At 46.8% G+C, this 25,035-nt stretch overlaps 2 protein-coding genes and 1 long non-coding RNA gene across 3 annotated transcripts; 1 reads left to right on the top strand and 2 right to left on the bottom strand.

Annotated features, from left to right (window-relative positions):
• Window positions 1–1,846: 1,846 nt before the first annotated feature.
• On the bottom strand, window positions 1,847–11,757 carry LOC111081318 (phospholipase D2). Its single transcript, XM_022377347.2, is given in 11 exon segments — window positions 1,847–2,302; window positions 2,370–2,620; window positions 2,679–3,016; window positions 3,080–3,205; window positions 3,293–4,623; window positions 4,699–5,475; window positions 5,555–6,068; window positions 6,138–6,510; window positions 6,513–6,734; window positions 10,052–10,431; window positions 11,619–11,757. Coding segments are annotated over 10 exon segments (4,206 nt in total). The 5' UTR covers window positions 10,224–10,431; window positions 11,619–11,757; the 3' UTR covers window positions 1,847–2,200.
• A 1,405-nt stretch (window positions 11,758–13,162) lies between these two features.
• Window positions 13,163–14,447, top strand: LOC111078655. The gene is made up of 3 exons (XR_002608274.2): window positions 13,163–13,711; window positions 13,851–14,241; window positions 14,323–14,447. It is a non-coding gene; the product is annotated as an uncharacterized LOC111078655 (long non-coding RNA).
• Window positions 14,448–15,469: 1,022 nt separating this feature from the next.
• LOC111081320 (7SK snRNA methylphosphate capping enzyme bin3) lies at window positions 15,470–20,931 on the bottom strand. The gene is made up of 6 exons (XM_022377350.2): window positions 19,863–20,931; window positions 18,107–19,562; window positions 17,829–18,027; window positions 16,587–17,758; window positions 16,372–16,518; window positions 15,470–16,299 (listed from the first exon to the last, which is right to left on the bottom strand). The coding sequence occupies exons 1-6, from the start codon at window positions 20,663–20,665 to the stop codon at window positions 15,505–15,507; spliced, it is 4,572 nt and encodes a 1,523-aa protein (XP_022233042.2). The 5' UTR covers window positions 20,666–20,931; the 3' UTR covers window positions 15,470–15,504.
• Between the last annotated feature and the right edge of the window lie 4,104 nt (window positions 20,932–25,035).

The following is a 25,035-nucleotide window of genomic DNA, read 5'->3' as shown; positions in this document are numbered from 1 at the left end:
GCTTTGCTTTTGATTGCAGTTCAGGCAGCGAGACGGACAGACGGACGGACGTCGAAACAAAACCAAGAGCCACGCGGCGGCCCACACCGAAAAACGAAAAGTAAACACTGAAATAGTGATGACAATTCGGCTTTTTTCCCCGAAAAAATATAGCTGACTATGTGTACATCTAATAGGAACAAATATTGTTGGCCTTTTCCCGCTAAAAACCGCTAATTATGCGTATCCAAGTGGTGACCGAGAGAAGCCAATGCAAAGCCAAAATCAAGTAATAATAATAACACAAGAGAAGAAAGAAAACAAAATAAGGAGAGAGAAAAATATATATAAATACATACACATGACATTATGTTATGTATGTTCGTGTGTTTACGTACATTAAGTGTTATCAGACAAGAAATGAAATAATGACAAACAGTGTGAGAGAGATAACGGGCGGCGAGAAAAGCAAAGCAAAACAAAATAATGTTGAAAAATATTTCGCACTTTTTGTTGCTAAAATAAACAAATTCACTCAAACAAATCATTAAAAATAATGCTCTTGTTTCGTTTTTCAACGTCCCGATTTTCTGGGTCAGTTTTTCAAAAACAAAGAGTACAAAATTTGACTTTGTTTGTGCTGCTTGCTCTCCATCTCCCTCTCCATCTCTCCCACTTAAATCACGTCATGAACAAAACAAAAAACTCGTCATGAGGAAGAGCAACAAAGAAGAAACACAAAAATCAAAGACAACACGTGCTTTTATTACGTTACAGACAAGTGTGCGTCTTGCTCTCCCTCTCTCTCTCTGTGAACGTGTGTGTGTGTGTATTGACTTTGGATGCAACGGAAAGAGAATGAACGCATAAAATGAGAGATCCAAAGAGAAGAGCGCGCATTTTAATGCCATGAATGCCTGTGTGCGTTTGCATGTGTGGGATCAGAACTTGTTTGTGTTTTTGCAATATAATTTTTGGTTCTTATTGGCACTTTTCAACATTTCAACAGTAATAGCGGTACATCATTGTATTCAATTTAAGATTAGCAAACATTTAAATCAATGAAATCTTCTACCTCAAGTAATAAGCACCTTAATCTGAAAGCGTAGAGAAAACGCGCGAACAGGAACACAAATTAGCGGTAAAAACACCACGTACAACTATTTTTCACTATTTTGTGGCATTACACAAACACTGGCACTAAAAATATTATTGTATTTACTAAACACTTATTTGATTAATTTTTCCATTGCACTTTTCACCTATTCGCGATGTTTTTGCACAATTTTCCGCACTTTTAAGACGCGCACACGAATGAACCAAGCGACGCGAGAGAGAGGACGAAATAATCTGAAGCAAATTGCATTGCAAACCAAATGCAAATGCGGAACGAGAGAGCATTGGTAAGAGAGTGTGAGTGGAAAGAGCATTACATATGAAGAGCATGCAAGCACGTTTATATTTTTAATGTAGTAGCATTACTTTGTTATTGTGGAGCTAAAGTATTTTTATTAACTAAAGATTTTATTTAATCCAAGATTTTAATTAAGCAAACAAGTTTTCATCACAATTTAATCAAACATTTCTTGGAGATTTAATCTTGGCGCGAGGTCAGTCATTCCAATCAGCTTTTGTAAGCAAGCAAATGAAATGTCGTGTAAAATGTAAAATGTACAATGTCAAATGTATGCACAACATGTAGAATATATATGGCACGATCATAGGGGAGTAATGGAAGAAAAACAGTTATAGCTCAGAGACTACAAGAGCTGGAGCAACCAAAATTTGTATCCCTAACTCCTCCATAAATGTAGCTGGAATAAGAACGACGTATCTGCAATAATCGATTTAAAACTACTCGATTGACTTTCAATCCATATCACTTTAATGAAAACAATAGCGCTTTAAATTGTCTAAAATACTGTTTAAACATTATAAAAAAAGGGTAGGTAGGTAGGTAGTAACAAATAGGATCTCTAGAGTACCAGGGGACGTACGTGGACGAACAGCGTAAAATAATAAATTAGTTAGAGGTATCTATCCTAGGGCAAACGTACATCAGCTATTGGTAGTATCGTAGATCTATCATAGGAGCGTACATATGTACAATATACAACAGTTTTTGACTTGGCAACAACGCATTTGGTGGGGAGGTTAAAAGGCTAAACAAAAAACTACGGGAACTACGATCTAGTGGCGTCTTGAAGACTTTTGGCAGGGACTATGTCCAAACAGAGGTAGGTAGGACGCCCTCCTTGCTGGCGCCCGGCGGTGTGAGCACCTCCTTGTTGAGGAACTCCAATGGCAGGTTGACCAGAAAGCCCTACGGACCGCAGACACAAATTAGTTACGATCGATTAAGAAGTGTGTGGGATCGGTGTGTGTTTTACCTGAATTTCTGTGGCCCGATTGGCGGCCATCTCTGGATCGGTCTTGGAGAGCGGCGGCTCCTCCTGGTACTTTCGCAGACTGGCGAATGTCTTCACAAAGTCCGTGGGAATGCACTTGAACACCTCGTCGTAGATTTCGGTATTCCTCGTGGAGATCTGTCGCCAGGTGCCATGCCAGAACTTGTCGCAAATGGGATCGCTGATGTCCAGATCAGAGCGCCCAGAGCCCTCGCACTCGCCCTCCAGGAGGCCTGCAAAGGGAAAGACAGCAGTTAGAAGAAGTTTCTGGCGAGTCCTAGCATAACCCACCTAAATGCTCTTTGAAGAGATACTTTCGCAGACGACCGGCAAAGATGCCACTCGGATACTTTTTGCCATTCATGCGACCATCCTCGAACTCCTCGTCCATAATGATGGCCGCAATCTCCGAGTCGCGCTTGCCGATCATCGAGCGATCATTGATATTCGCCGAGCCACAGATGACCACACGATCGTCGGCAATCAGCAGCTTGGAATGCACATAAATGAGTTCGGTGATGGGGCTGCTGTTGAGGAAGGAATGATTGCGTAGACTGTGGAATGAGATGTAGTTGTGGGGCTCCGAAATGCCAGCCTCCTGAAGACGTGTCAATATAGCAGTGCGCCCCCTAAAACCAAACAGAGATTTATAAAGAGATCCATTGGGGCTACAAAATAATACCAATAATCACCTGGAAATGGAGGCATAGTTCCAATGGGTAATGGCTCGTACAGCGATGCCCGTGCTGCCACCCACATCGCCCTCGAATCCAGGCAGCAGTGGCATTATCACATACACACGGAAGGGTTTCCGTTCCCTAAAAAAAAAAAGGAGAGAAGGCAAACGATAGATAGCTTTAGCATTGAAGATCTGTTGGATCTGTAGAACGAACTCTGCTGCTTACTTATGAGCCCGCACAATGCGCTTGAAGAGTGTCTCCCCAATCTGATTCCTCACATTGTTGTATGCCCCCGGCACGCCCATGCCCAGCTGCATGGTGATGAAGAACTGATTCTCAATGTACACATAGTGCTGGGCCTTGGTGATCGTCTGGATGTACGCATCGTGTATGCTCTGCTCCACCAGATCCGCCTCGATGAAGCCACAACTCCAGGCGGAGACGCTGCGCAGCAGCTGGCACGTGACACGCTGCTGTCGTCGCTGTTGCAGCTGCTGCAGCTGCGAATTCAGCCGGATCTGGTGATAGCTCTTGGGCATCAGGTAGGGGAAGCGTGTATTGTCGCGCAGCTTCTCCAGCTTCATGGCATTCCAGCGCTGTATGAAATGGCGGGCCACATCGCGCGCCGACGCACCCACCACACAGAGGCCGACATCGTGCCAGGGCATACGCGGTGTGGTCGTGCGATCGATAATGTCCACAAACGGCGAGTTCAGGTTCATCCAGTCCTTGAGTATGAAGTTGGAGTAGTCCTTGCCGAACCAGTACTTTGCCTGGCCATAGAATTCACTGAGTATTTGCGTGGAGTTGCCATTAGCTGTGGCTGTGGCAGCAAGAGTGGCTGCAAGTGTGGCTGTGGCTGTGGCATTTGCTGGGGCAGAGCACGAAGCCATAGTCACTTCGGGATCCAGGCTGCCATCCACCGTCTCTATGCTGTAGACACCTCCACCCTCCGGCAGCTCCTGTTCGTGCTCTTTGCCGTCCATTGTCGTCTCATTGGCGGTCAGGCGGTGCATAAAATCCTTGCCCATGCGGGCCCCCTTCATGGCGTTGTTCTTGAGGCGGTCGAGCATGTTCTTTCGCTCCATCTCTGGCGTGTTCAGCTTCATTCCCTCCAGGGCTATATTCTCGTCGGGATCCTCGCTAGCGGCTGGCGACAGCATGGCGGGTATCAGCAGTCGATCGCCCGGCTTGAGTACCTTCAACTCCATGCTGTTGCCGGGTGGCAGCGGCTCCTCCAGCGACTCTGGCGAGGCAGCCCCATCCGCCTTGGGCGGGGTCTCGTAGTGGGCATTCCGCGAGGACTTTCGCGAACCAAATGCCGAGTCCACATCGTCCTTGTTGAAGTAGCCGCTGGGCGTGCGACGTGTGCTGCCCGACACAGAGGCCGTGGAAATGCTGCCCAGATCTGTGAGCCGATGATGGTGATCGTCCCACCGGCCATAGCACAGATCGATGCCCCCGATGAAGGCGTACGTCTGATCAATCACCACAATCTTCTCGTGATGCGCCCAGAGTAGTATGCCACCCCTCGCATGATCCGGATGCCGCATGACCTACAAAATCAAAAAATCTAGCATCAGTTCTGGCCCCATCTCTGTTGGATATATTCTTCATCATATATACTGCACCTTGATGTTGTCGTGCTTGGCCAGCGTCGACTTGCTGTAGTAGCTATTGATGCCCAGGGCCATTTCCACCTCCTTGTAGAGCAGCACAAACACGCGCACTCCCTGCTCGGCCTTGCGCAGGAGTATCTTGTCCAGGCGCCAGTAATCGCCATCGAGAGCGGGCCGCTTCATGTAGATCTCGGGACTGAGCCACCAATCGGCTATGTAGATCTCTTCGGTGGCCGCTTCGAGGCCATCGGCTACGGCGGACATGTACTGGGCACCGTCCACATACCACGAGGCCTGCGTGTTGGCACGCATGGGGGCGTACGACATGTGCGGATTGGGCAGCGTAAAGTCGCGGGCATAGGAGTTGGAGGTGTGCTTGAGATACTGCATCCATTCCTTGCACTTGCGCCGTGTCCAGCACTTGAGCACAATGTGCCGATTGTTGGTCAGTATCTGCAGTCCCTTGCGCATGCCCGTCTGGTAGATGCCCGTCGACACATCGAATCCCTGATCGAACAGGATCACCGCACGGATGCTGCCATCGGTGGGTCGAATGTAGCCAAAGCAGGTCTCCTTCACGAAGAACCAGCGATTGCGCCACGTGCCACACACCACATCCGAGCAGAAGTAGTTGCACCTCACGCAGCAGTTCTTCTGGAAGCAGCCGAAAAAGTTGCAGCCCGCCTGTCCGGGTCGCGTCGAGCCCGTACGCTTGAGTATTACGCCCTCCTTGCCCTTGATGCCCATTCCGGGCACAAACGACACATTGGAGACCTCCACAAAGTTCAGCTGCAACAAAAAGCAAAAGAAATACTCGTAATTGTAATCCCTTTGGGAATCCCCTTTCGAGTCGCCCGTTTCCACCCACCGTTTCGTGATGCGATCGATACAAACTGATGTTCAGCAGATTGTACAGATAGTCCTCCAGCTGCTTGATCCGCACGCCCAGATTCTCCACCGTGACCAGACTCTCCGGCCGATTGGGGAATCTCGGCAGCTTCTTCTTCTTTTTCTTCTTTTTGCGCTTGTTTTGGATGCGTCGCGGATTGAGGCCCGACAGAATCGAATTGTGACTGGGACTGACAATGGTGCCAGGGCCATTCTGATGCCTACTGCTGCTGCTGTTGCCATTGTGGCTCTGCGGCGTACTCGTCTGCTTCACCTGCTTGGTGTGGGCGGGCAGATCCTTGAGCGTGGACTCATCGGCCATCTGGCTGGCGGTGGCCTTCAGCGTTGTTCGCTTCTCCTTGTGACTGCGACTGGGGAAGGGTATGTTCAGGGAGGTGCGAAAGAAGCTCAGTTGCTGGTGCAGCGAATTGAAGTGTTTGTAGCGCCGCTTGATGGTCCACTTGAAGGGTCCGTGGGTGAGCTCAATGGTGTAACTGCAAGAGGGAGAGAGAGATGGATACATTACAGATGGGAAAGATGTGTGTGTGTGTGTGTGAACTCACAGATTGGGATTCAGCAGATGGGTGGTCACACTCCGCTCCGTGTCCACGATCCGCACATGTATCTCGCGGCCCGGTATGAAGACTTTCCGCTGAAACGAATTGAACTTGACGCTGGGCCCGTAAATGCTCGTGAAGGGTATCTCCTGGCGCATCACCACGCTGTTGTTCTCATCGTCGTCGTACTCCTCGTCATCGTCGTCGGTGGTCTCCTTGCGCTGCACCAGCACCGGCTTGTCCCCCACATTCGACAGTATGGTGACGGAGTCGGGAAACGCCAGCGTCTCGTCGTACTCCGAGTCGACCAGCGAGAACTGAAACTCGGGCAGGCATCGATTCTGATGCTCCACCATGGTGCCATCATCGGTGCGATCCTATCCTCCTCCTCCTCCTCATCCTCGTCATTCTCGTTGAGGTTCTCCTCGGCGGAGGCATCCGAATCGTTGGTATACGGCGGCAGTGCCGCTCCAGCTCCATTGCGCTCCTCCGTCATGGCCTCAAACTGGGCAAAGTAATAGGAACTGTCTATGTCATCGTAGCCCCGATTCACGTAGCCCGCAAAGTTCGTGGGCCGGTAAACATCATCCGCGGGATATTCGGCTGCAAAGGAGAATCGAACAAAACTGCTGTAGAATAAAGTCTTGAGTCCAATTGAGTGCCCTTCCCCCACCCCCACCCCACCCGTATAGTGCCTTATCAATATTTATTTACTCGACCAGCTTCAAGCTCCAAAGTGCTTTCCGGCTCTCTCTCTCTCTCTCTCTCTGTCTCTCCATCGACAGCCCCTCAACATTCAACGTTGGTTTTCAATTAGTTAAAATTTAGTTTGTTTTTCCAACTAAAGTTCTATTGATGGTTGGACACATTCAGAGAGTGGAGTGCCATTTCCGAGTGCCCCGTGCCCGAGTGCCGCTGACTCAACTCCGCAATTACGATTTTTTATTTGCTACTTAAGGTAATACCCTAACAAGTTTTAATGCTGATACTGACTCGGGAAATACTCTACACCTTTCAAGTCAGTCTCAGTCTTTTAGTTTTCTTTTTTTTTCGAGTTTAAACATGACTTCTGGCTTCTGTCTGTCCCCTCGTTAACCTCTCAATATGTTGGAGCGACTGGAGCACGTGTGAGCTTGTCACAATTATAATTCATGTTAACTCCATTCGAAACCCCCCACTCCGCCTGCTCAATGCCGTGCACCAGCAGGTGGCACACAAGTTTCAGTGTCTGAACTTGACACAGGAACCCTGCCCCCGAACCTTGAGTCTATTTCGGGCTATGCAAACATGTAGCTCCACAGCTGATAACTCCCTTGGACTGTCTCTATATCTAGTCTGAATAGTCTGCCATAAGGGTTGTCACATGATGATCCCTATGATCAACCTTTAAGTACGCCTCTAAAATAGGCGCCTATAAAGATAAAGAAATGTCTTATCGCTGGTTAGGAAATCTACAATGGCTGCAGGCATAATATAGCCAATAAGCCGAGACATTTACAGAAAATTAAATAGACAAATTGAAGTGTTAACACTAGACCCACAAATGCTTTAATGTTAGCTACAATTTTACAAGTTCTTCATTCCTTAGTTAGCACTGTACCACTCTTATTGCTAAGCACTAAAACCCATGGTTGACACTGCAGAAATAGCTAATAGATTGTGGGATACCTACACAGTAGGTGGGACCTCCCACCCACCCATATATCAAATGCATATCGTTCGGAATTTATGGAATTTGTCACAAAGGAAGTGCGTGCTTTTATCTATTAGCGATAGCAATAAACTAAACAAAAATCAGTATTTAGTCGAGTACTTTGATTATCAGATAGCACTTACAACAGGTGTGTAGCGTACCCCCCCCCCCAGCCCACCCATTCTGTATGTATCCATACTCGTATCTAGTGGGATACCCTTAGACCAATATGTGCTTTTTGTTTCGTTTAAATATAGAAATATAGAATTTCAAGTGCACGTCTTTCAAAGATATATGACATTATGGCATTACCTTCCAGACATTATTATCATTATCTATTTAAAGGTCTTTGCTACGAAAAATGGCCCTAAACCTCGGACTTGTTTCGGCGAATACCCGTAGCATTCCCCTCACCCGCTAGACTTTCTTGGAAGCCCATAAATACTCTTTGAGGTGTCATAAAAAGTGCTGATTGTGGGCACGGGCACGTTAGCTTATCACCCAGCCAATGTTCGTTCAGTTATCAGCTCAGTATTGGAAACAAAAGAACTCTCCTGAGAGTTGAGAAATTCTTGGCGACTAGGCGATAAAAAGCCTACGAACTTCAACTGAAGAATCGAATTGTGGATATAAATAAGTGTAGATTCATGTGGACAAGTATAGGCCCATATCTGATGCAAGCTAATTTAACTGTGGTCTATATAACTTAACAGTACTAAAATATCGCTAAAGACTTCACACTTTTTTCACTTTCATCTTTAGCCAATTTATTAACACATTTTCGAGCAATGCAAACAATCTTTCAGACTTTCAGACAAATTTCGATAAGAACAAAACCAACAAAAACAAAATAAATAAAACGAACTTTTGCAGCAAGTCCAAAAATTAAAATTATACAACAAAGGAACAGCACAATTTTTTTGGGGTTTGGGGTCTTTGTGGGTTGTGTGATAAGCCATGGGAAACCTCGTGGATAAATTGTAATTTTCGTAATTGCCCATTTATATGTGGCTGCAAACGGAAACATTTCTGTAAAATTCCGATAATAAAATTACGATTTAAGGCAGAGAGCATCAAAAGCGATAAGACATGGAAATAAATTTAAAACTTTTAACAAAAAATAATTCACATCCCTTACACGAAATATTTATTATTAATATTTATTTTGGCACGCTAATAAAATAGAGAATTCTAAAACCGTGAGATTATTTCTATGTAATAATTTCGAAAAAACACACACATTTCTAAATATAAAAATATATTTATAAATATACACATAAGTCGCAAAGAATAATTTATAAATTTCCTATGCTCACATATGCACATACAAAAACCATTTTATTTTTAATATCATATGGGGGGTGCCTGTCCCTTTAAAGTTCAATACGAGTGCTATAACTTTTGGAGTGCCTTTGTTTAGTGGGGGGCTTTAAGCGTCGGCGTCAACTTGGGCAGGTCTTTCAACCCTGTGGCACGATTATTTCATCTGACCTACACATAATGCCAAAGAAATCGAAACTTCCTGTTGCATTATTTTGTGGGTAAATGTAAAACAGGTACAAGTGCTGTAAATATATATCTTTATGGTTATGGCTGTGTATGGTCGCCTTTGGCGTGCCATGAATTTTCAATGTGAGGCTATGAATCAGTTACTAATGGCACCGTTAGGCCAGTGCGGTGCGGTGCGGTGTGGAGCGGGCTCCAACACGCAACTTCAGAAGGTTCGGTGGGCTTATATAAGCCAAAAGGAAATGGCACTCGATGGGGGCAGGGAGGGTTCCACGTAAATGGTTTTTTTTTTTTAATTTCAGCGGTAAATTAAGCATAAATGGTGGCAGTTAGTTCTGTTATTAGTTGGTAGAAAGAATGGGCTAAGCAAGTGTCCCCCAGTGTCTCCCTCTGGTTTCACTTTCACAACACAAACACACACAAAATCAAGAAGAAACCAAAAACCAGTTATATAAGAGCTGTATGTCTAGAAAGGCAAACTGGTTCAATCTTATCTCATGCTGAGAACACACTCTTCGGATGACGCAGAATCTTATAAATACAAACGTAGACACCTTCAGCCATGACTTGAGTGATCTAAGACTAGCTGAGTCTTTGTTTTTGCTATCTGTATATCTATCTATCTTATCTATCTATCTAAAGAGTAGAATCTACAGTAGAATTGTGTCACACCTTCAGCATCTCTATCGTATCAACTATATCGTATCTAAATCTTTACCCATGCTGGCCATCAGCTGTGAGATGCTGCGGCGATGACGTCGCACCTGCAAATGCTGCAAGGTTGCCGCCACCGCCGCCTCCGTTGACGGATGCAACTGCAGCGACTCGTTGTGGTGGTAGTGGCCTCCCATATGGTTGCCGGCAGCGGCGGGATCCGTGGACTTGGCCATCGCAGGTGGTGCGTAATTTATATCTAGACTTGGTTTTTTTTTGTTGTTTTTAATTTTATTTTTGGTATGCGGTTTTTTGGCTTAATTCCTGTGCTCTGCTCTGCTCTGCTGTCGTGTGCAATTCATTTTGCATTTGCGGTCTGCATCTGTAAACGGTTTCGGTTGGGTTCAGGCGCCCCGGCTAATGGCCAATGGCCAATGGGGGCAGCTAATTAAACACGAAATGTTTAATATTGCATTCGTATTTACTAATTAATGGAGCCACTGACAGATTGATGTGGTTCTGGTATTACGGATGGGTCCATAGGGGAGAAGGAGTGACCAACAATTAAGGCTCGATTTTCTATGCCAATATCAATGAATTCAATCAATTATTCATGAAGTTTGCACGGCTTTTGTTTAGTTTATGGATTCACATTTTATTTTATTTTTATTTATTCTGTAATTCACTTTTTGATTATCATTTTTTGTTTTAAGATTTTTTTGTTAATTTTGATTCCATATTTGTTTTGTACTCCTTTTCGCTACTTTGCTTTGTTTTATGTATTTTGAAATTTTCTTGTTCCTTTATCTTATCTTTTTGTCATACACATACAAATGGACTTCTGTGGGAGACTGACGCCATTACAAATTAATTAATTGAATTTTTATCACAATATTTTTTGTTATCTTTGGGTGGAAAAAAACGCCAAAACGAAAACCGTACAGCGAAATTTCTTTGGGGGTACATACAAATATTATATGTACGTAATGTATCTTTTGCTTTGATTTTTTGTTTTTGGGGTCTTCCAGCTCATAAAACTTTTGCACAACACACACACACATACACACAGGCACACGCAGATATGTTTTTTTTTTTTTTTATATATACTACCTCTCTAAGTGTCTATGGATTTTGTTTTCATATTTTTCACCTCTTGGCAAAAGTTTTGCTGGAAGCACGAGGAGGAGGCGGAGGAGCTGATCAAAGCAGGCCGTAAAATATGGCAGTAATTGTAATTGTAATTGCAATTGCAATTGCAATTGAATTTTGGCAGATATTTTCCCCTACCCAACTGAGATGCACATCAATGCTGCCCCGCTGGCTGCACTTCTTCACAGAGATATTCCGATTTTATGGGATTAACACGTTTTTGGATGATTAGTCTCTTGCTCTTCCTATCTGTCTCTCTCTCTCTCCTCCCAACCTGACTCTTTGTTTACATTTTGCCGCCGCCGCCGCCGACTAACGGAAATTGCAGAACAGTATTTAGCGCGACGTCGCATTAAAGAAAGAAAGAGAAAGAATTACTGCCACGCTGCTGCGACAAAAAGCAAGAACAAGAACTGAAGACACCTCGCACTCACTCACACACGCACACACACACAATAACAGGTAAAAACCGTAGCACTGACATACGCTCGAGCCCCCCGCCGAAAGCTCTCTCCACACTCCACTCCACACACTCTCCCCCCCACGGCGATCAGCGATCTGTAAGAGGTGCACGCGCGCGCTTGAGCAAACCGTTGCGACAATGTTGCCGTCACTTTACTTAATAATATTAACTAAACTGCGTACACCTGGCCGAAAGCTCGAAACGGTTAACGGTTAACGTGAGAGCGCAATTGCCGCAAGCTTAGAGAGTGTGAGAGAGAGAAAGAGAGGGAGAGAGAGCGCGGAGTAAGTAATTGGTGTCTGGCGAACAGCTGCGAAGTTCAAAAACAGCTGGGAAAGCTTTCATCCACAGTTTGCTGGAAAGGCGATAGTTGTCTCTTGCAATTTGAAAATTAGCTAATGGATATTTCTCAAACAGGGTCGGTCTGCTTGAGGTGCTTGGGTGGTGCTGTCTACAAGGTCACAAGACGCGAACCGAAACGAGTTTTCGGCGGAATGTGCAAAGAGCTTTTCGGTTCTGCCGAGAGCTTTGTGGGGGTTCATAAACCTTTTTGGAGTGTGCAGAAATCGCTGATCAAGTGCGAAGTGATTTCCCTCATGACTCATTCCCGATGAAACGCAATTGGGACAGGCACCATACGCAACATGTTGAGCGCTCTATCTTATCACTGAAAGCTTTTACAACGAGCTTTGTAATCAGCCTTAATTATTGAACCCACCAATAAGATATAAATATCAAACAAAGCCAATTACAATTATGCTATGCTACTGATTAGATTAATCCACGTGGAATGGCTGATGTCAACGATATAATTGATTGACACACCCACCCATATAATGTATAAGTGGGGAATTAATAGTGGAATATCCCACTCTTTAATAACCACCCATCAGCACATTTCATTGCCTGGCAGCTTCCACTGACATTATTCGACCGATCCGAAGGTTGTTTTACCTGCCCAGACAAAAGACAACTAATACTCATATTGTCTGACATTAGCATTTACAGTTCAAAAAGTTCACACAAAACAGTGTCTGAAATCAGAATTCTACACAACAACAGTCAGGGGTTCGGGGCCCAGCCTTCGGGTTAGATAAGATAAATGACTTGATATAGACGCCGTCTAGCATTGGATATATTGTGGGCATGAGGCACACGCCCCAGGCTTCCGGCTGGACTCTGCTGTGTTCTGTTCGTTCTGTTCTGTACCTGTCTGTTATGTAAATTTAAGTGGCATTTCTAGGCGAAATCGGTTTTGAGCGATTGCATCTTGGCATTCAGTACAGCACACATTGCTGTGGAAAAGTTTGATGGAATAAAATATATTTTTTCAACATACAAAACTTGGCAAAAGGCTTAAAGTAATACCTATCCGATGTCAATTCCAATAAAAGATAAACTCTAAAGACAGATGTTAGTGCGATAATTCCACTGAAATATTTCCCTTTTTTTTGTTATCGATAAACAGCACTCCACTTACACAACCTACTTGCAACACTTTATTGTATACATATTTAATCTACTTATTGATACTTACACAAGGTTTCTGTTGTAAAATGAAGAACCAGTTGTTGAACCTTCTCTCTCCTGTTAGCAGTGGAGCTCCTTTGAGTACAGTTGTATATTGTGATTCATACACACACACACACAAACACACAAACACACACACCCGTGCACTCGCTCAGTGGGTCAGATGAATGCCACGCTTATTCACATTACTAATTGCTGTCGCAAGAGCAATTCAATTGAGGCTCGAAAATCCATTTAAATAATATTAAAATGTTGTTAATCAGTGCCACTCGCGCACACGGACACCCGAACGATCTGCCACACTTTGCTGCTGTTGTTGCTTTAGTGGGGACGGTGACGGAGAGACCTTCTCGAGCAACTTGAAAACTTGTATATGTTTTTGTTGGGAAGCACAGAGACGCGGCGCAGAAACAGCTACACAGCGACAACGTCTTGCTAAATGTTGATGGAGCAAAATCCGCGACGAACGTCAAAAAATTGCAGATAGGCACGGATCGATCGACCGATCGCTCGCTCTCTCTCTATCTCTCACTGGAAGCCAGCCAACGAGCGCGAGCGTAAAAGAGAGAGTGTGACACGAAGGTAAAGAGTATTTTTGGCACGCACGCTCGTTTTGCACACCAGTGGGTGTCTCTTCGGCCCGCACTATCACACTTTGATTTCAATTCACTTTAATTATTTTCTTACTTATTGCACTGATTAAACTTTCTTTTAATTGAAGCCAGCAGCCTCATCATCTTCTGTGCCTCGCGCAATATTTTTTTTCTTTGTGCACTTTTGCTCCAGTGCAGACCAGTTCTCTTTCTGACGCGTAGTTACGCTCTTCAATCAAGTCGAAGAAAACGCTCAAACTCTCTCTCTCTCGCGACTCACAGAATGAGTGGATTGAATGAGTACATAAGCTTTTGACTGGAAAGCCAGAGAGAGAGAGAGAGAGAAAAGAGAGCAAACCTACAGCTGATCGAGCAGCACTGTTATACGAAGCTCAAACTGGTTTTCGCTGAACGAGACGTTGGAATTCAAATTGTTTCGATGATGCTAAGAAGTAGAACAGCTTCTGGAAAGGCCAAGCTTTGGAGTGCGATCGTGCGATAGTATCCATACCCTTACAGGTAGATCGTTTTAATTCTAATCTAAAGCTATGTAATTTTTCCAATCACATTTACTTACTGATGTTTGACAATCCATAATAGCTATTGGCCCTTAGCGATTTTTCTTTATCTAAAAAATCGATGCAAAAGTTGAATAACCCACAAAGAAAACCCCTTTCAATAATGTTCTTCATATAATTGCAAATTTATTTCTATAATATATATCTATGTATGTATATCTTTTAATTGGTTTATATAATTTTTATAAATGTGTTCATTTTCTCAGAAAAAAAACCTACAAAAAATGTTTTAAAAACACAGCATAGATAAAAACATGTTCGCCCCACAATCACCGCGCACTGGAAGGTGGGAAATAGAGGGTGGAGGATACCACAATTTTGGGGAATATATCTACATGGAACATACAATACACATACATATGCTGTTCAATTATGCAACGCAACTATTGCTGAAGGAGATTTAATGCTAAACATGTTGCTAAGCGGTAACCCTGCGCCTAAACGTAAAACTATCTCTTAATTGCTGGCCTAAGCATATCCTCACTTGTTTGCTTTAAACAACTAAATATAATCATCATATATCATATCATATATTGTAAGTATTGTATTTTGTTTGCTTTTGCCACAGAATTTATTATATCGTATGTACTCTCTATTGTTTTCACATTCGCTTTTTCTCTTTTGCCAAAAATGTTGATCAAAAATAGTTGAATTTTACATGGGAGTTTTCTTTATATCTATTCCGTTTTGCTATAATACAGATATTCTTTAAACATTTTTTTTATAACACAATTTAAAGCTACAGCTTGGTGTGGTGTGTTTGTGTGTGTGTATCTGTGTGTCTGCGTTTAAACTAGGATTTTTACATGAAAGAACCACACCGCCAACAAGGATCAAATCAGGATTTGACCATAAAGCATTCTAGCAAAAATCGTTAGCTAATCTACAAAATACACCTATAAACACATGCCACTTGTATATCGGTATATCGATATAGTATATCTTTAAATTACAATATATAAAAATATATATATGTATGTATATGCTACTACCATATATATTTTATATGTACGTACAAAAAAAATCATAAGCGTCTCGTTTACGGTTACATACTCGTATTTTTGTTTTTTTGTTTGTTTTCAACAGTTTTTGAATTTGCTTTTTTCTTTTGCTTTTTTATCCGTTTTTCTCTTTTTGTTTTGTTTTTGACACATTTTTCTTTTCTTTGCTTCTTTCGCCCGCCCCTGGCCACACGCTCGCCCGCTCAGGCATCCGACAGATCACTGTGATAGGCAGTGGGAGTGCTGCCAGCGACCAGCGTCTTCTGCTGCTCATCGTCCATGAGGCCATCCTCGACAAACTCTGCGGTGGCCTCGTGGTGGTTCACCTGCGGCGAAGAGGAGCTCTCGCCGCAATTGGTGGCATACACATGGGGCCGACTGCCGCTGGGCAGCTGATTCGAGTCATCCGTGTCCGCGTCGCGTATCGAGTTGAACGCATTGCCAGAGTTGGCGTTGGGCGAGCAGGTGTCATCGTTGGGCGGATACACGTGCCTGTGGTAGCTGCCACCGCCGCTGCCGCCGCCCCCGATGCTGCTGTCGCCGTCCAGCTCCGCCTCCCGCACGCTGCCAAAGACGGGCGTGTGCGAGGAGCTCTTCCGCAGCGAGGCCGGTGGCGACCAGACCGTCTGGTAGAGCGGCGAGGCGAACACGTACATGTGATTGCCGCCATACGACTCCATGTCGTAGCTGGGCTGGTAGGAGTCCGTCTCCAGGGGGTTGTAGGTGGGCTGGTAGCGCGGCGTCTGCCGCAGGCTGGCCGACCCCGAGGCGCTGCCCGCATAGTGCGGCGTGTCGTAGTTCTGCGACCGACTCGAGCTGCTCATATGCAGCAGCGGTGCATGCCCGCTGTGACTGCCACCGGCACTGCTGCCTCCGCCGCCCATGCGATGCGCGGGCAAGGTGGCATAGATGCCACGGTATGCCTCGTACGGCGTCTGCGGATAGTAGGCATCGCTCCATCGGACATGGTTCGGTGTGTAGTCGCCTTTGGCGTACAGCTGTACGGACAGATGAAGATGAAAATGCGGGTTAGCAATCGAATTCGAGGGCATGTGGCATGCAACACTCACCTGAATGGGGCGACAGAAGCCCTTGTTCATGTGCCGGGGCACGCCCAGCGTGTAGCTGTGACTGAATCCCACCTCGGAGCTGAGCAAATACTCGTGGAATTTATTTGGAAAGAACTCGATTTGCTTGTAGTTGTTGTAGATCTCCGGCTGCAATTGGATTCAAGGATTTAATTGATTCCAAATCGTCACTTTTATTTGATGATTTTCACTCTTACCGTCAGGTTCTTCTTCTTCTTGTAGCTGGCCCAGTTCTGAGCCTCCAATATGAGCTTGCCGCCCGGCCGCAGCTGGTTGAACATCCGCTTGAAGGCCAGCTTGAGGCCGGCATCGCCGAAATTGAGGTGCATCCACTTGGTCACGGAGAGACACAGTATGAGATCGTATTGCTGCGTATCGTTGGCCATCATCGACTCATCCTTCAGCACGTAGTTGGTTTGCCGGAAAAAGACGTTCGCCGGGAACTGGTTCTTGTTCGTGAGGTTCGGGGATTTCCCTGCCAGCGGCGGCAGGTGCGGCATGCCGCCATACGTCAGCGGAAAGGAGATGGGAAAAAACTCGTGCGGCTTCACCAGCAGGGCATCTAATTTTTGCTCCTGATTCTGATTCTCATGATTATGGTGATGATGATTATGGTGATGATGATTATGGTGATGATGATGATGATGGTGAGGATGGTGGTGAGGATGCAGCAGCTGCTGCTGATCCTGCTGCGCCTTTCGTCGCTTCTTGCCGCGTCGCGTTTTCTTGTGCAGACTCCCGCCAGCTGCCTCCTCGTCCATCGGCTCGTCCTTAACCAGCTGCGTCGTTGTCTCCTGCTTCACCTCCACCTTCACCTTCTCCTCCTTGGGGATGCGCACAAAGATGGACAGATTGCGCCGGGCCCGGCCCACCAGCTCCCGATCGATGTCGATGCCCAGGATGGTCTTCGGGGCCAGATGGCGGGCCACCGTAATGGTCATGTGGCCGACGTTGCAGCCAATGTCCAGGATGTCCTTGTTCTGGAAGAGCTCCACATGCCGCTGGAAGACCTGCAGCCGCACGTCCCGGAACTCGTTCAGCTGCCGAAAGTCCACGTAGCGGTCAAAGTTTCCGTAGCGGTACTTCACCCCATCCGCCCGGAACTTGGGCAGCTTATTGAGGGGCGGTATCAGGGCCGGCTCCAGCATAAGGGTTGGCTCCTCTGCCTTCAGCTGCATCAGCCCCACCGCCGCTGCTGCTGCTCCTGCTGCTGCCTCTACTTCGCAGCCGCTGCTGGCAATGGTGGCTGTATCCGGCAGCAGGGAATCCTGTTCCCCCGCCGTATGCGAGGTGGCCGCCGATGTGGCGCTCAGAGGGCTGCCCAGGCCCTGCTCCGACAGATCTGGCGTATCGTCGCGAGGGATGTTCACTGTAAGCAAGCGCAAATCGCGATTAGATAAAGGATGATCACATGAATCAGATGGGAGGCTGCGACTCACCTTCAATGAGTGGCAACTGTCGGGGCGGCTGCTCCTCTATGGGGCTGAGCAGTTCCGTCTCGCTGAAAGACGTGGAGCGTCGCGTGTTCGGTTTCCGTGCGCCGCTGGGCTGCAGCTGACGTGGCGGACGCTTCCATGCCCCTGGCTGTGGCACCACCGGACTCACGATCTTGTCCATGCCATCGTTGCGATGGAATTTCTATGAGAAATGGACAAAAAAAAACCCCCGTTAAATATGCGTTCAAATGGGGCCCCATCGAGGGGGATTCTCCGCTTACCTTGCTCTTTTGCGAATTGTTGCTTTCGCTGATTTTCCGCTTCCTGCCACCGCCACCGCCACCACCGCTGCCGCTACCACTGCCGACGCTGGCCGCGCTGCTGCTGCCAAAGCTTAGGCCCGTGCCGCCGACGCCGTAGCACGTGCTACTCAAATCCAGGCGCAAGTCCCGGCTGGCCAGGGCCCGCCTCTCGGCCAGGGTCGAGGCCACGGCCAGGGCTGCGGCCGAGGTCGACGCAGAAGTGGATGCACTCAGCAGCAGCTCTGTGGGGGCAGCCGCAGTCGCAGCCCCCTCTGACGCTGCACTGGACACATGTTGCTGCTGCTGCTGATGCTGCTGCTGTTGTTGTTGCTGCTGCTGCTGTTGATGTTGCTGCTGCTGCTGCGGCGACGATGATGCAGCTGGCGGCGCTGTTGGCGATGAGAGCAGACTCATGTTGGATTCCATTTGTTCCGTTGCCGGTGCGGCGCCCGACTGGACAGCCGCCTCTGTGAGCGTGGGGGCCGGCATCTCGGCCGTGGCCATGGTGAGGGCCTGGGGAGAGCGCACATGCGCCTGCTGCTGGCCCATTTCCATCGTACCGCCCGATGCCGATGCCGGTGCGGCGGCTTCGCTCAGCAGCAGGCTAATGGACGCCGATGCAGAGCCGGCGGCATTGTGTGGCGCCACTGGGGACGCCGCCGAGGAGGAGGTGCCCGCATCGTCCAACGAAACGGAAAGCGTTTCGCTGCCCTCGCCCCCATCGTCGCCCGCATGCGAGGTGTTGTTCGAGTCGAAGCGTCGCCGCTTGCGATTCTTCCGCGGCCTGTGCTGGCGGTGATGCGCCTGCGGCTGCAGCTGCAACTTGAGGTGGCTGCCGCGCGTCAGCATGCCGCCCCGCTTCATCGGCGACGTCAGCTGCTTCTCGTACTCCATCGAGTCCACGGGGTCGAGCAGGTGCAGCGGGTCGTGGATGTTGGGCGGTATGATGACCTCCACCTTGGGCGGCGTCGTAATCGGCGACTGGCGCGGCGTCGTCGCCGGCGTGTTGTTGCTGCTCGAGGCATTCGAGGTGTTCTCGTGCTGCAGCGAGTTGAGGTTGAGGGGATCCGAGATGTTGCCGCCCAGCAGGAACTTGGTGGGCGGCACAATCACCTCCTTGCGCAGCCGCTTCTCCGGCAGGAAGAACTTGGACCGGCCGCAGCAGTAGTGCACCGCATTGGCCGCTGCTGCCGCCGCCGCGGCTGCTGCGCTGCCCGAGATGTTGCTGTTTCCGCTGAGTGAGCTGGTGTCCTTGTTGCTCTGTGCATCCTTGCAGGAATTTACGCCACCCGTGGCATTGACTCCACTGTTGCCACCAGCCACGCCGCCACCCCCTCCTCCACCTCCTCCACCGCTGGTGCCGTTGCATCCGGTTACCAGGCAGCACGTGTGATTGGCATTGTTTCCGGCGCACAGCACATGATGATGATGGCCCCTGGGAGGAATGGAAAGGAATGTTATAGAACGGAATTCGGATTCAATTCATTGAGGGAATTCCAGTGTACCCGTATGACACTCAATTAATTATTTGGTGACTGTATTTACGCCTTTGCTGCGTTTCAGAACCTCTTTTATCCGCCAAGCGGTAGATTTAATCCAAATTAATCCATCTCTAAATCGAAATCACTGAAAACTTTAAGCAAGTGTCATACTGGTACACCCCCATCGGATGCTCTCCGTTTCGCCGGCTTCCGGATGCCGAAACGAAACGAAACGTAAACGGATTTCCACTCACCTGTGCGCCAGCATTTTCTTGTAGAGCTGCTGCTGGGACTTCAGTCCGTGCTTGTCCATCGCTCCAATTGAGATGCCATTGCCACCGCCCACGCCCACGCCCGTGCCGGCAGCAATCTGCGCCAGTCGCGTGTTGTGGTGATGGTGGTGTCCCCCACCGCCCCCGCTGCCGCCTGTGCCGCCGACATGGTGCGATCCGCCGTGATGGGAGGCCGAACCGCCGCCCCCATGGTGGTTCGCATTGCCGGATATTTGATTCTTGATATTCTGTATATTCTCCAGATCGGCCTTGTGGGCCGCCGCCACAGTGGGCAGCACTCCGCCGCCTCCCACCGCCGGAGGCTGTCCGCCGGCCATACCCACGCCGGCGCTTGCCCCACTGCTGCCATTTGGATGCGACTGCACAATGCCGACACAGGCGCTGGCACTGTGCTTGCCGCTCGTCTTGTTCCCCCGCTTGCTCCAGGCCTTGTTCTTGTTCTTCGGTCCCTGCTGCTGCTGCGGGGCACGGAATTGATGATGCTGCTGCTGCTGCTGTTGCTGCTGAGGGGCACCACCTGCCCCCGCGTGGGATTTGGTGGGAGGTGTAGGGGATTTCGATTTTGATTTCGCTATTGATGCTGCAGTTGTTGCAGTGCCACTGCCACTGCCACTGCCACTGCACTCTACTTGCTGTTGTTCTTGGGGTTGCTGCTGCTGCTGCTGTTGCTGCCGCCGGGGACTGTGCTCCAAGCGGAGTGTGGGCGTCATGCTGGATCTGGTTACGCGACAATCTCCGGGACTATCGCTGAGCCTTTTATCCATCGTTTTAATGGGAAACACTTGACATTTGGATCCCTTTTCGTACGGGATCTTATTTAATAGATTTTCTTGTATTTTATATATTTTATTCTTATAGTTTTTTTCTCACTTTCTTTGTTTTAATCAAATGTTCACTTGATTTAATGAGTGTTTTTGTATTAACTCTCTTTCATTGATTTAAGCAGGATTTAATTTCGTTAGTCCCACAATATCTTTGATTTTTATTGAAGTTTGTTTATATAATGGAATTTATATAATATTTCATGGTTGATAACACTTTTCTATAACACTTTTCTAATAGAATATTTCAATGTTTATATTCTAATTTTGATATTGATATTTTTTAATATAATTGTTCACTTTTTAGAAGCACTTTCCACATACAAATTTTCTTCTAATTTATTGCTCCAATTTCACATAAGTATCTTTAAATAGTTCTACATTTCCTATCGATTATTTATCGATAGATATATGTGATAGATTGATTGCACTCTTCTCTCTATTGAGTTCAGTTTAAGTTTAAGTTTAAGTTAAGGATCCACCTCAACCATTTTCACTTTCACAGTTGCTGATTTGCATGGAGTTTTCCATTTTCGAGGGTAATTGCATTCAACACTCAGCATCTCATCCGAATGAGGATTCACCTGCAAGGAAGGGAAAACAAAATTGATGAAAATTAATTGCACAAAAATCTAATTGCTTGCAAAAGCAAAAGCAACTCTGTCAATGAGCTTAGGGTTAAGGCTTCTCCTTGTCCGTTGGAGCTCGCTCTTGCTCCCTCTTGCTCCCTCTTGCTCCCTCTCTCTCTTTGTCCGACTCTTTGGGTTCCCTCTGGCATTTTGCATTCATTATTTGCATAGCCAGAACCCAGAGGAAGAGGACATGGAAATGGACATGGACAGGTATAGGGATAGGGACCGAAAGCAACCCAACCAACCAACCAACTAACGACACAAACGAGCTTTGAAAAATTGAGTACAAACGTTGGCTGGTGCTGCTCTCCCCCCCTTGCTTCCTCTCCCTTTGGGCCCTGTCTGGGCCTGGCATTAATATTTACATGGCAAATTGTGGCTAGAACTGAGAGGCTTCTCTCGAGGCTCTTCCTCAACGGCAGCCACTCCCAGCAGTCAGTCAGTCCCCCCGCCCCTTCCTCGTCGCTTGGTGGTTTTTGTGGATTGCAACCAACAACCAGGACACAGACATAGACACCATTCTTCCCTCCCCTCCTTCACCCCACCCAAAACTTCCTGCCAAAAATACAAAAACAAAAAAAAAAATGCCAACAGTCGAAAACAGATTTTCGTGCAACTTAAAGAGGCAACAGAATGAAAGAGAAGCAGCAGAATACGAATAAAAGAGAAAACCAAGTGAAGAATGTACAGCAAAAAGAAGAAGTTGTTTCCTTTTCAGTTCAGTTTAGGAAAATTGCAAGGGGATGGCGGATGGAGATTGTCAGAAAATGCACAAAAGAAAGAGAAAGAAGCTGGAAAAAAGTTGCATACAAATTTCCCATCCCCTCATATATACGGAGTATTCGTTGCAGCAGCCTGTCCAACTTGCAGTCGTCTTCAATGAACAGCAGACGATGGCTAAACCCATATGACAGATGCCAGAAAGATGCCTCTCCTGCCCCTCCTCTACCCTGAAAACAATATCTTAAGGCTCTCACAGCTGCAACGTTTTTCCTGCTGTGACAACCAGCAAAAAAAAAAAATAAATAAATATAAATGAATGTAAAGATAATCTTATGTATGGATTAGACATGTTCATGTTCAACACTGGAAACAATGATTCAACACTGGAAATGATGGGAAAGCGAGTCCTTTGCTCTTCCTTTTACACTTCGCTGACCTTTCACATACTCTTATTACTGATAAAAAGGGAGCAGCTCCCCCCCTCTCACTCTTTGCGTACAAAATATTGTTGATTTACCTTCTGAAATTGGTTCTCTCTTTTTCCTGCAGCTACTGTACTTTATTGCATTTCCCTTGAACGGTTATTTGCACATTTTCACACACAATTCCATCGATTTCGCTTTCATGATTTCATGATTGAGTTGTTTATTAACGATAAATCGTGTGGGAGGGGGCGGTGGGTTTCAGTTACAGAGTTAATTAATTTTTGCTCTTTTCAGAGAGAGAGACACAAATACACACAACAAATAGGAGCTCTGACATCCGCATCTATACGGCATGGATGCCATGCCCCTAGGGCCTAGGTGGTGGGGGTGGGGGGGTCTCTGTACACAGCTCTCAACGGGAAGGCTATCGGAAATCAGAACAGGATACTCCCTCTCTCTCTCTCGCTCTCTCACTCTGACACTCGCCCAAAGGCACTTTTTATTTGCATATTTTTAGGCGCGCGAATGCGAAATGGGAACACAACACGCCGCAGCCCGCACCGCGCACCGCATCCCACCCTACCATTCACCACACACCCAAAGGGAGGGTGAGGTATGCCCCCAAGAAAATTTTAATTAAAATTTAAATATGCGCGCATTCTGTGCCGTGCCAAAAGGTTGCCACCTCCTCTGCTTCTTCTACAACTCCTCACCTACCTGCCGCCCTGTCACCCGTCGGGAAAGTGGGGCACAGTGTGAAACGGAGACAGTGGCAGGAGTCGAAACAAAGAGGCAGCAGGCGGCAGGCGGCAGAAGCTACCTTCAACATTTTCTAGAGTGACTTAATATACTATGTATATATATATATATATAGAGAGAGAGCGAAAGGGAGAGGTAGAGTGAGTATATGTACCCTTGCTCCAAACACCGGAAATTGTCAATTTTGTTTAATTTTGTCAACATTTTAATGGAGCCAAGTTGTGTTTTTCAGTTGTTTGAAATGTGATTTGCATGGAAATCAAATTAGTTCAGTTTTCCACACTTTTCTTGGCCGTTAAACAAAGCGCCCTCTCTCTCTCTCTCTCTCTTACTGTTAGATATGGCACTGGGAAATTGTGCTTAGAGATGATGATGATGATGACCAGAGAGGGAAGGACTTGCCCTGCTTATTTGTAGTGTTAGCAGCGGAAGAACTACTCGCAGGTTCGTAGTATTCCGACTTCCAGGGAGACGACACCTTTCAACTAATTCGTAGATAAAGAAGGGACTTGTCTTCCATGTACTGCTCTCAAAGACAAAGAGTTCCTTCAATTTCTGCCTCATGCCAGGAAAGGTTTTATTCATAGTGCAATCCAGCTAGAGTTAGCCCCTCACATATTCACTCCCCCCCTATTTCCATTACTATAAGTCACTCCCCTCTCAGGGAGGCAAGAAGGAAACATGGATAAACAAATGTTCCATGGCGGCAGGTGTTTTAAATGTGATATCGAGTCCTTAGGGAGTGCAACAAATTCCGAGCTAAATAAAGATACAAAGGTACACACACACACGCACATAGCAGGTGGAGGAGCAAGAGTGGCAGTGGCAGTGGCAGAGGCAGAGTAGTAGGTGGCTGAAACATAGAAAAACATTTGCCGCCTTTTGGGCAGAGGAAGGAAACGGAAGGCTGTGGCAGATAGAGCCAAGAGCCGGAAGCAAAAGCTCGTGTTGCATATGTAATGTGCGTCATTATCAAAAGCACAGCTTAACACCTACTGAGAAATGCGAGACAGAGATGGCTATGGAGAGAGCAAGTGACAGGCCAAAGACAGAGAGTGACAGGGGAAGCAACAACAGAGCAAGAGAGAGGGAGAGTGTGAGGAAGCCATAGGGAAAACTACGGCTAAAACGGGGGGGACAGGTGGCTAATTTAATGTCAGGGTATTATGGGGATTTACGCAGACTGATGATGATGATGATGACGGGGGCACCGATGGGTTAAGGAGTGCTTTTTTTTTTTTTTGCCATATGGATAAGCTTTAAATATGAATAAACCACGAGTGGAGGCGACACAAGCTCGAACATGTGTTTGTAATATATTTCTAGTGGGATAATAAATAATAAATGCTGCGCGAGTGTATGAATGCATATTTATGGGGCAATCGTTGAATGAACAACAAAAACAACAACAACAAATAACACTCTGTGCATAATGCAGGGATAAGCTCTCAGCCCTCCCCCCGCGACAGCTGTAGGCTTAAAATTTCATGTGTAAAGACTCCCCCCAGAGCGCTCGCTGGAGGTTCTCTGTTTAAGCAGAATGGCTTGGGACCCCCCCCCAGATTTAAGAAAAAAAAAAATACCCACAAATTTATGTACATTCAAGTGTTCCTTGGAAGTAATTCCGTATCCCTTTGATAACTCTACTTGTTCCACAGAAGTTTCAACAAAGATTCGTTGACATCCTTTTCCGGATTCCTTCAAGGAGTTTAATACCTTCAGTCCCCCCTCCGCCATGCTGCCGCTGCACAGCCACACATATGGCTGATGCCTG

This window comes from Drosophila obscura, unplaced genomic scaffold (genome assembly GCF_018151105.1).
Source record: "Drosophila obscura isolate BZ-5 IFL unplaced genomic scaffold, ASM1815110v1 contig_17, whole genome shotgun sequence".
NCBI classification, from domain to species: domain Eukaryota; kingdom Metazoa; phylum Arthropoda; class Insecta; order Diptera; family Drosophilidae; genus Drosophila; species Drosophila obscura.
The sequence above is the reverse complement of the archived record's forward strand: the minus strand, read 5'-3'. Positions and strand labels throughout refer to the sequence as shown.

Bases quoted from the DNA above. Each gene is read 5' to 3' on its own strand.
- LOC111081320 (XM_022377350.2), bottom strand. From the start codon at position 20,665: ATGGATAAAAGGCTCAGCGATAGTCCCGGAGATTGTCGCGTAACCAGA. The intron at 18,028-18,106 runs GTAAGCGGAGAA...CATTTCTCATAG, and splicing joins ACAATTCGCAAAAGAGCAAG to AAATTCCATCGCAACGATGG. The intron at 17,759-17,828 runs GTGAGTCGCAGC...GCTTGCTTACAG, and splicing joins ACAGTTGCCACTCATTGAAG to TGAACATCCCTCGCGACGAT.